We start from the raw sequence: 11,496 nt of genomic DNA, 5'->3' as shown, positions 1-11,496 counted from the left end.
AACAGGCCATAAAGCTTCTTTTTCCAGAATGTGAACAACATGATTACATAAAGGATTTACAAAGCTAAAATAAACATCTCTTAAAGCAATGGTGACCCATTTTATATCTTCAACCAAATCCCCATGTGGAGAGATAAGTTTTTGTGCTTTGTAAAGAGGAAAAAAAAAGGAAGAAAAAGGAGCACAGTCCCTTTCAACCATGATTGTAGACTTAGATCCTGCACAAAGATTGGACAACATCACCATAAAACTGCTCTCTCTCATGAAAACAACCATTGTATGACTCTTCATTTCAAAAATACTCATATTTGCTTAAAAAACTGCCGAAGAAACTAGTTAGAAATCTCCAATTGTCGATCCTTCAATATCTTTGTCTTGTCAGTAACAAGAGCAGGGCTTCATTGCTTGGGCTTTCCCTCCTCATGGATTGAGCCACAAAGAACAATGCTAGAGCAACATCGTCTCTATAATTTGATAAAGTGATAAATTGTTATTAGAGCAACATCGTTTTTACTTGTGCCCGCCAGACCATCACTAATGCCATTTTTTATACACCAATCACAATAGTTTGCATAAGCCGTTGTGAAAAATTGTGTAATAAATTTATTGTTCTCTAAATAATCAATGCATATAAATTTAACTAGTAGTTTTGCTAAAGGTATGTCACAAGATAACTAAACTTTTGCTATAACAACTTAAACTTTTGAAGTATTAAATTTGATCTATTGTTTTTTTTTTTTTTTTAAATACACTACACTATGAGTTTTGAAAATCTATTTACCCATTTTTAAATGGGTTCATTGAATTTTCTTAAATAGTTGAATGAAAGCTCAAAATGTTTTAGTAGCCCTAGCTAAATGGCCCATCTTATTTCCTAATGGATAGGTTGAGTTAGTTTTAAAATTGTCATAGGTTGGTTTAGGGATTTCTCAACCTTGGAGAGTTGAATTGGGTTTAAAAAAGAAAAAAGAAAAATCAGCACACTTGTATCCCTAATATTATCCAATATTAAATTGTTGGTTAAACCAAAGATGAGGTAAGTACCCTTGTCCAAAACCACAATGCCAATCACTCATGGAGTCCCGATAGTGGGGGCATGTTAATCGAGATGGAGCTAAGCCTCAAAGGATTGAAAGAATAACATATGTATATAAAATGTTCACAATTGTTACCGTAACAAATTGTGATTGAAGTAACATTACTTTCATATATACTTAGTTTTAATATTATTCTCGTTAATGAGAACCACAAAATATCACTTTTAATAAAAAAAAATGTATCTAAATTGATTGGGATTGAAAATTACCCGTATTTAAAATGGGTCTAAGAAGTTCTAAAATGTTTTATACATTTATACAACCCAAAAAAAAGAAAAAAAAAAAGAGAGTTTTATATATGGGCAAAACCTCTACTAACCGTTTGACTGCTCGTACTAGTTGGCTCCACCCTAACCTATTTATTTTCGGTCACTTGATAGTACTTCCCGGAACCGACTCGCACCCACAGCTTAAACCGAAAGCAAAGCCTCATTCACCAATCTTCTCCACAACTTTCTGGTAACCCTTCTGGCGGTTTTATTTATTTCTGTCTTTTTTCATTAATATATTTTTGGCAGAGTGCAAATTAATGAACTTATTGGACAGCTTTTTCTTGCTTACTGCAGTTTCATTCGTTTTACATAATTCTTACTTAAAAGTCTCACTCACCATTATAATAATTCTTACTTATTTTTAATAAAGTCTGAATTTTTATCAAACAAGAGACACTACTTGTATCACATATAGGTAGGAGTTATACACAAACTTGATGCTTTATGAAACAGTAGTTAAATTTTTTTTGGAAAAAAAAAAAGTATTAAACTTTCTACTAGCAATGAAATAATAAGGGGTTTTAAGATTTTAATAAAATGACATTTGCTACCAACTTTTTGGTTGAATTACAATGCAAGACCCAAAAAACTGATTTTTAGTTTAGAGATGTCTAAGCTCTCTGTTTGGCAAATGAAGAAAATTAAGTTGTTTGATATTGTACTCAAGTATCTCAACCAGGGTCATGTGAGATGGGATGTTTATGCTTTGTATATATAGCCGTGTTAATTCCAATCATGTGTGGCTTTAATTAGCATCATTGTTTCAGATCATACTTTTTTGTGTTTCAATGGTTGAGGCAAGGCTACAGATATCTGTAGCATACTTTCTCTTCTTCTTTAATTTTATATGATCATTGATTCATCTCCAAGGGGAAAAAAAAGAGAAACTTTCCATTACATGTAGGTATGATAAGAATAGTGTCCTTTATAGCATGTGAACATACTATTGGAAGCCAAGCAAAATTTACAATGCAGCTCCAATGGACCTAATCTAAGCTATATGTTCCTTGGTTTTAGTTTTATTGGATCTGATTATGTATTGGAGGGGTTTGTTTGCATTGTTTTAGCTAGATGCTACTCAATGTAATTTCTTATGTAAGCTTCCTATGGTTTCTGCAGTAACTATTGAATCCCAGCTGAAAGGGTAAATATAAAATGTGCTCTTTTTTTTGGGCAATGTAGGCTTATGTTTATTTGGAAGCACTTCCTAATATTATTATTTTTTTTTTCTTCTAGTGGCTTGATTGGTTTTGTCAAGAGAATTAGTGGATGGAACTTGCAGTTAATTTTATATATAATTTCATTATGAATGCAAAATTATAGTTGTCTAGATAAGAAAAGATGAATTGGGCGATGGAGCATGAGAACAATGGCTACATTTCACAGCAGCCAAAGTTCGACCTGTCTTGGAATGAAACTGGAATGCTTGAAGTCAGCTCTTTCTCCACTCTCTTCCCTCAATATAGAGGTCAAATCTAAATTAGCAATTGGTTCATTTTTGTTTTATTTTTCTTTTTCTGGGGTATTTGGTTGATTTTAGGTTTCTGGTTTCTCAATTGCTTTGTGCAGAGAAGTACTTGCAAGAGGTCTGGCCAACTGTGAAATCTTCTTTGAAAGAGTATGGCATTTCATGTAAACTTAATCTAGTAAGTTTCTGTATGTTTCTTCTTCTTTTTTAATTAATTATTTTTGACAAATGAATTACTGCTTTTTAAGGGAATTTTCTATGTATTTGTATGTTTAGTGAAAATTAATTTGATTACCAGTTGCTAGATATGAGCCAAATGTGAATTATTGTTATCATTACTAATGTATATATGTTTTTCTAATATGTTGTATGATTCATGTTGGTCAGGATGACAGTTTCAACAACCAGAAAGACCAGGGACCCATATAGTCTCATTAAGGCTAGGGATCTTATTAAGCTTTTGTCAAGAAGTTTTCCTGTTCATCAGGTACAACTTTTGACCTTTTTTTTGCTCTTGTTTTCATGTCTATACTGTATGAAATTTCTGTAGCCTTTCAAAGGTGTGATATTGTTAGAGAGATGATGTCTCCCTCACCCCTTGCCCCTCCCCCTTACATTATTATTACTTCTTTGATGACAAGTCTTGAGAGTGCAATATGTAAAGTAATTTTGCTTGACTCTTTCTTTCGATACCATATTAGTAGAAACTCTATTGTGAGTTGTGACACAAATATTTTATTTTGGCTAGTTTTTATCTGTTGGTAATTTTTTGCTCTTTTATACAACATTTGATAGTAGGGAATAAAAATACTGGACAATGAAATGCAATGTGACATCATCAAGACTGGGCAACTTGGCCCACAATAGGGTATGATTTCTTAAATTGCTTCAAATTATTGTTATCTGTTGACTCATATTTCTTAATAACTAAGGAGATATCTAATTTCTTAGTAACTAAATAGGTATTGGGTGCAGAGTCTTGCATATTCTATCATGTTAAGATCTTGTTAATATCTCAATTATATTTTTGTTTAAACTTTGTGGGTTTTTTTGTTTAATTAGTTTTATTTTATTTTTTGTTTGAATATTATTTTTAGGTGTCATTGGGTTCATAGGATACTATTATTCCTTTGAAAATCAGCATTCTCGAAAACATAGATTCCTGGAATTAGGTGCTTGGTAATGTGAGATTCCCGCATCTAGTTTTCCATGTAACATTCCTGTCAGATTCCTAAGAATATAACGTTCTCATATTTTGTGAAACCAAAATTTCTGGAGAGTGATATCAAATATACCTTTGGTATAGTGTAAACAACACACTACATATATTAGCCAACATGTAGAAATCAGACCAATTGCAAGTTATGTGTAATATCTTACAGACCATACACACACACACAGAGGATAATCTATGATTGGTGCCCTGTCAATCTTAATGAGGACTCACCTGTTTTTCCAGTGTTTGTGAAATTATGTTATCAATAGGTTAAGGATTCTTAGACTACAGATAACAAAGTAAAATGTATTAATCAAACAATTTTTCCTATTAATTATAGATGTTCTGTTTCTGCCAATAAATGCACTGCAATCCAGCATCCAAATTCGCAAAAAAAAAGGGGGGGCTCCACTGATTGACAATAAATTTGGAACACTTCTATCTTTAATGTTTACATATTTATTATGTGGACAGTTTTGATGAGAAGCAATTTAGAGGTGCAACATTGACAACAAGGTATATTATATATAACCTGAAGCTTATGTGTTTTGTGCTACATGCTGACTATGTTAGAAATTATTAATAAAGAATGTGCATAACAAATCCTTCTTGAATGTTTTTTTTTTTTAGAGTTATTAGTATATTTGGGAGGATGGAGCCATTGCTATGCATGTTATTTTGGTGTCCACTGTCCATTTTCATTTTGCCTATATGCTTTGGATATCTTCTGAATGCAATCTCTTAGTTATTAGAGTATTAGAAAAGAAGCTAAATATTTATTTGTTTTACGGAACTTGCTATGACTTGGATGAAGGCATTTTTGAGCCTGGCAAGATTTCCATGTAAAGCCAGATTTGTTATCTTAAATCCATTAGCCAAATATTCCATGTGATAGAGAAGCTATTTTTTTTTTTTCTTTTTTTTTTTAAGTGTTAAGTTACACACACACAATGGGTCTTGAGCCCATTACCTCACCCTCCATAAACTTAGAGGGAGAAGAGATTCCAATTGAACTAGAGCTCATTGGCCATGACAAATTGATCCATATTTGGTAAATTTATAGCACCAAAATGGGTTTGGATTACTTTCTTTCTTCACCTCCAAACCCACAAGATTCAGCCATTTCACACAAGATTCTTGCAAGTCTGCTATAAAGCACTCTTTGATGCCAAACCAGGCACATTCCTCCCTGTGATCCCAGGGCATGATTGTGGATCATTTAGCCAATTTAGGGAGACTTGAGTCTGAAAGGGGCAAGAGATGTAGCACATTATGTAGTCTTATACATCATATTCCATTAATCAAACAATCTTTGCATGAGATATAAATAATTTTCTATATCTAAAGAATTGATCTGAAACATGTTCGTATATTAAAAAGAACACAATTCGATATAAATTAAGCATAAATATTTGATGCTTGACCCCTTTAAGTACTGTTTTAGAACATGCAATAAGAATTTAAAATCACCTAAGCTTAAAACAATTTTGAACAATAGCAAAATTTTATAGAAAACTTAGTTAAAAGCTCGTTTGTTCACTAAAGATGGTTTAGTTCAAAACATCATTTTGCCAAGAGCCTTGTAACTTAGTAGCATTGCTTGGTCTCCTTAATAAGGAGAACTAGGATTCAAATTCTCCCTCCCCCACTTATTGTAACAATTGATTTTTGTTTTTTAGTTCATAAAATCATCTTAAAATATGGGAGAACGTTTAAAACATTGTTTGAAACCTCCGCAAATATAGTTTTGAGCATTCCTGTGTGTAGCCTCATAGTGCAACTTCAGCTCCTAAAACACATGCATCAATACTATCTAATAACCACCTTAGAATCCTCTAATTTGTTTTATCTATACCACTTTTAGACTTACCTATTGATATTTAAGATTTTTTTGATACAAAAATTAAAAATATCAATTTATCAGATTGGGGATGACATCCCTAGGGAGGTACATTTTTAAGCTCTGAAAAATAATCAATTTTGGTGGTTACTAGCAGGTAGTTTTTCAACCTTAAACCTGGTTTTCACAAAATAAGCTTGTCATGTAGAATTTGCCCTTCTTTGTGAAAGCTGTCTCTGTAATGCTGAACATTCACAAATAACCCAAAATGCTAAAAGTATCATAAAATTTAAATCAATTCTTGGGCCTTGGTCTAATTTTTGAAGTGGTTTGCAGGAGCGGTTTGTTAATTGAAGACAATACCATATCAAGGTGAATAGACTGGCTCAATGTTTCTACTGTAGTTGGTGTTTTCCCTTGAAGACCTGTTGACAGTTACTTACACCTGAGGATCTGTTGTCATTCTCAATCTCTATTAAGCACCTTAGAATCCTTCAATTTGTTGTTTCTGTACCACATTATGACTTACCTATTGATATTCAAGCTTTTTTGGATACAAAAATTAAAAATATCGTTATATCAAATTGGGGATGATATCCCTGGGGAGGTACATTCTGAAGCTCTGAAAAATAATAAATTTTGGTGGTTACTGGCCGATAGTTTTTCATCCTTAAACCTGTTTTTTTCACAAAATAAGCTTTTCATGTAGAGTTTGCTCTTCTTTGTGAAAGCTGTCTCTGTAATGCTGAACATTCACAAATAACCTGAATTGCTAGAAGTATCGTAAAATTTAAATCAATTCTTGGGTCTTGGTCTAATTTTTGAAGAAGTGTGCAGGAGCGATTTGTTAAGTGAAGACAATATCTTGTGGGTCCCAATTCTTCCACTTTAAAGGCGTGTACGGTCAGTACAGTTGATTATTATCCCCCCAACCCCCAACACATTAAAAAAAAAAAAAAAAAAAAAGGAGACAGAGAGAGAGAGCAATAGAATGGAAAAACAGTGTTCAGCTATATTCTCGTTCAGGTAATTGTTACTTTTGTTACTGTTCTTTGTTATGCAGTTGCAACCAATACCATTATTTGTTTCCCCACCCCTCAGTGCGAACTTCAGAGTGCAGAATCATGAAATGAATGCTTCCTCTTTTTTATTGTAAATTTAGAGGGCAATACAGTATCTACTATGGGCTCATTTAAAGGTTTAAAGCAAATAAGAAGGATTGTGGAAGACTGCATACTAAATAAAATGCATCCTGTATACCATATCAAGGTGAACAGACTGGCTCAATGTTTCTACTGTAATTGGTGTTATAAGTAATGATGAAAAATATTAATATAAATTGGCATACAATGTTCTATCTAAATACCATAGAAGGGAATCACGTGAGGATCAAAACTCACCTTGCTAGGTTGTTGTGGAGGGAAAAGTGTATATGTTTTCTTCTCTTTAGTCCTAACCTTCTTTTGTTTGACATTTTTCCTGAGTAAAATTTATTAGAGAAATTTAAAACAGAGGAAATAATAAGGATAGAAGAAACTGGAAGAAATTGATTATATATATAACATCTACAACAAAAAATTTAGTAGATGAAGTACTTCTTGAATTTTGGAAGAAACCTATTCCAGTTTTCTTGTGCAAGTCTTGGATCCATTTCAAGTTTCTTCTTCATCATTAGAACCTAATCAGGAAAGAGAAAATAAGAAAGAGAGAGAGAGAGGCGGGAGGGGGGGGGGAGGGGGAGGCGATAAACAGAGATTGAGAATGACAACAGATCCTCAGGTGTAAATAACTGTCAACAGGTCTTCAAAAATAAAATAAAATAATGCTCTATGGTATTTTCAGATTGACGAACAGCTGGCAAGTGGAGGATTCTTCATGTCTCTGAAGAAGAAATCATCAAAGAAGTGGCAAGAGAAGCAGGAGAAGCAAGCAGAGAATACCGCAGAAAACAAAAGAAAAAGAGAAGCTGCATTTATTCCTCAGAGGTTGTATTCTAAAGCGCTTATACCCAATTGTCTCCATTATATTGCCAATGAACTTCGGATTAAAATGGCTCCTTCAAGTATTTCCAACAAAGACATCCAGGGTTCGAATCTCCTCTCCACCACTTTTAATGTATTAAAAAAAATTCACCATTTTATTGGCATTTTGAGACTAACTCTTTACTTAATTTTCTATCCCAATGACTCTTTATCAATTTTGGTTTGACAAGTCTTAGGAACCAAGAAAGCAGGATACAAAATATGAGGATGATAATAAAGATATGGCAGCCATGGCCATGTCTATATAGGATCATGATATCATGAGACTTGCTTATATTGCTTATAATGTAATTGCTTATATTGATTATCAAAAAAATGTAATTGCTTATATTGCTTATTCTACAGAAAAAAGGCAATGGAGTTTGGGAAGCAAAATCGGTTGAGAATATTGAGGCTGAATCCTATATTGCTGCAGCTGGGGTAGGCGACTTCAAAAAAGAAATCCAAGGGTGCAGAATCTAAAGTATGATGAATATTAATGCAGAAGCTTATATTGCAGCAGTCTGACAGACTGACAGTCTTATACTGCAGCCAATCTTGTGTCCACGGTTCTTAGATATCAAGAACAATGAATCAGGCTTTTAAATTTAGCTGTGTATGAGAACCTATTTAGTAATGCAAAAAATCCCCTTCAAGCCCTAATATTTATGAAGAATAGAGTGAGAATCAGGACCCATTTCTTTGAACTTTTCAATAGCAAACCTACATTTTAAATTTTTAAGACACAATAATCAGATTTAAGAGGGGGGGGGGGGGGTGGACTCTAAAAAGTTATGGGAAAAGAGAGAGAGAGAGAGAGATGCAGCTGTCTAGGGTTGTTAATAAACTAAGTTGTTTATGAATAACTTGAGTTCGGCTTGGAAAAAATTAATTTGTTTATGTTTGTTTGTTTAGTAAACGAGTAAAGCTCAAGCCCAAGTTTAGTTTCAACTTTCAAATATTAAATGAGCTAAGGTCAAACATAATAATTTGTTCGTGAACACGCTCCTAAACACAAAGCTCAACTTAATCATATATAATATTATATTTTTATATGTATACTTTTATAAAAATATACTCATATAACTTGATAGTAGATTGTATAAATTTATAAATAAGTTCATATAATATTAAGTTATTATTTGTAATTTATTAATAATATAAACAGTATATCCGTAGTAAAAATTCAAAAATTTGTACTTGTAGTAAAAAAACTCATTGATTTGTGTAGGGGTAGAAATTTTGTTCATGGTTTTACTATATATACAAATAGAATAAGGTAATTAAACAGTTCATAAACAACTTGAGTTTGTTCTACAAGAAAATGAATTAAGATTAAACATATAATCTTGTCTGGTGATGAGATCAAGCACGATTTGTGTTTGAAATAAAACTAAATTAACAAGCTTAAACTTTTAGAGTCCGACTCATGTTATACACCATTTAATAACAGATTGCCACATCAATTTTTTACTTAAAACTTAATATATCCTACTACACCTAGATAACATCTCAGTAAACTCCCAATTGGATTGAATTTTCATATGGGTATTAGAATTTTTTTTTTTTTTTTAGGGTGATGTGGGTATTAGAATTGATTGAGTGTAGTTGTGCCTATTCTTTAATATATGATATGATGATGTGACATGTTGGAATTAGAGGGTGTAAAACTTGGGTTTTACACGACATCCTTATAGTATCTAATCTCAAACTTTTAGTACTCAATTTAACTTAGACTTGTTTACAGCGTATGAAACACACAAATCACATTTTGAAAATACAAAATAAAATATCAATTTTTTTCCCTCTTAAAAGGACATGCTTGTGAATATGTAACATTTATCAATCAATAAGTGAGCATAGCTTACTTTCACCCAAGAGTAATTCTCAGGTACTCCAGAACATTGTGAATGGTGTTCTCTCAACTCACATTTATGATGTGATACATGTTAACTGTAAATCCTCTAAAATATTTTGTCTATTTTAACCACTAGATAGAGTGGATTATGGAAGCATGATGGAGGCAACTTGTGTAAATTAATATTTTTCAAACTACAAGTAAGCAACTTGTAATTGTCTTGAATCATAGGTGGATAGAGTGTAATTACTTCTTAAAATTATTCAGTATTACTCTAATTTAAACTCAAATAAAAATTTTCATTATTTGTTTTTAAGAAAAATTACATAAAAAGTTTCAAAGTTTAGATACTATGCTTCAAATTAGGTTCCAAATTGCTAAAAATCTTGTAACTGAATTGACACCTCCTAGTATTTCTAATGGAGATATTTAGGGTTTAAGTCCTCCATTAAGCCTTCCCCTTTGTAGCTATCAGATTTATAGAATAAAAAAAAGTTCCAAGTTTTTAATTTGTTAAAGAAACCCCCTTACTTATGAAATTGTTTCAATTTGAAACTTTTGTCCATCTTTGTTATTTTGGATAATAAAATAGCATAGAAAAGTAAGAAATAGTTGAATAAACTTTGCATTTTACTTAGGGTTTTATTATTATTATAAATCAATCTAACAACTATTGAACAAAAAATGTAATGAAAGAAAGTTCCATGAGAAAGTGAAAAATAGAAAAGTAAGAAATAGTTGAATAAACTTTGCGTTTTACTTAGGGTGTTTTTATAATTATTATAAATCAATTTGACAACTATTGAACAAAAAATGTAATGAAAGAAAATTCCATGAGAAAATGAAAATAAATCTTCTAGACACAATCATCAGATTCTAGGGGAGTGGGGGGAGGGGGAGGGGGACTCAGTCTAGGGTTGTGCATAAACTAAGTTGCTTAAGAACAATTTGAGTTCGACTAAAAAAAAACTTATTTATGTTCAATTGTTTAGTAAACAAGTTAAACTCGATTTCTTCAAGAACATTGAGGACATCATCAACATTGTTTGTCTGCCTCTTCAATTCCTTGCATATGTCATTAGGACTACACATTTACATTCAACAATTAAACACACACGAGATTAAGAGGGGGGGGGGGGGGAGAGAGACTCCTTTAAAATAGGAGTTTAGATCTTTTTGCCACCTCACCCAAAGATTTTTTTAGATTTTGGTATCAATTGATATCATGTTAGTGGTATTAAAATCTAATAAGTGTGAGACATGTTAACAAAAAATAACTAACCCACTAACAATTGAAAGACATGCGTTAGTGGGTAGTCATTTTTGCACACATGTCTTTCGTTTATTGGATTTTGATACAAATGACGTGGTATCATTTTATACAAAATAAATTTTTTTTACCGAGAGATAACTATACATCAAATCTACTAATTCATTTTTTTTTTTGAATTCTCATTTTGGTTTCCAATTCCTAGATTAGTGGGAAAATATATATATATAAAGAGAGATATAGAGATAAATATCATGTTATTAAATAAATATGACTCACAGCACTTGTGAATTGTGATCTTCCATAACAATTGATATTCTATTTTCCCATGTTACAACATATTTGGAGTGCAAAAGTCCTTTCTACTGAGTGCTATTTTCTTTTTCTTTTTTAATTTTTTAATTTTTTATACAAGATAGAAATCCTACTTTAGTCTAATCTAAGTGTATATGTA

The 11,496-nt window shown here is 31.9% G+C and overlaps 1 protein-coding gene across 2 annotated transcripts; it reads left to right on the top strand.

Moving 5' to 3' along the window:
* The first annotated feature begins 1,427 nt into the window (after positions 1-1,427).
* LOC112024882 (uncharacterized) lies at positions 1,428-7,979 on the top strand. 2 transcript variants are annotated; one of them, XM_065773044.1, is made up of 7 exons: positions 1,428-1,556; positions 2,693-2,837; positions 2,939-3,015; positions 3,225-3,324; positions 3,633-3,705; positions 6,230-6,265; positions 7,736-7,979. In XM_065773044.1, exons 2-4 carry the CDS (start codon positions 2,711-2,713, stop codon positions 3,264-3,266), a joined length of 246 nt encoding a protein of 81 aa, XP_065629116.1. In that variant the 5' UTR covers positions 1,428-1,556; positions 2,693-2,710; the 3' UTR covers positions 3,267-3,324; positions 3,633-3,705; positions 6,230-6,265; positions 7,736-7,979. The 2 variants fall into 2 exon arrangements, with proteins under 2 accessions (XP_065629116.1, XP_065629117.1); XM_065773045.1 differs by lacking the exon at positions 7,736-7,979 and having other exon boundaries at positions 6,230-6,872.
* The last annotated feature ends 3,517 nt before the right edge of the window (positions 7,980-11,496 follow it).

The sequence above is a fragment of the Quercus suber genome, unplaced genomic scaffold (genome assembly GCF_002906115.3).
Source record: "Quercus suber isolate HL8 unplaced genomic scaffold, Cork oak 2.0 scaffold_68, whole genome shotgun sequence".
NCBI classification, from domain to species: domain Eukaryota; kingdom Viridiplantae; phylum Streptophyta; class Magnoliopsida; order Fagales; family Fagaceae; genus Quercus; species Quercus suber.
The sequence above is the reverse complement of the archived record's forward strand: the minus strand, read 5'-3'. Positions and strand labels throughout refer to the sequence as shown.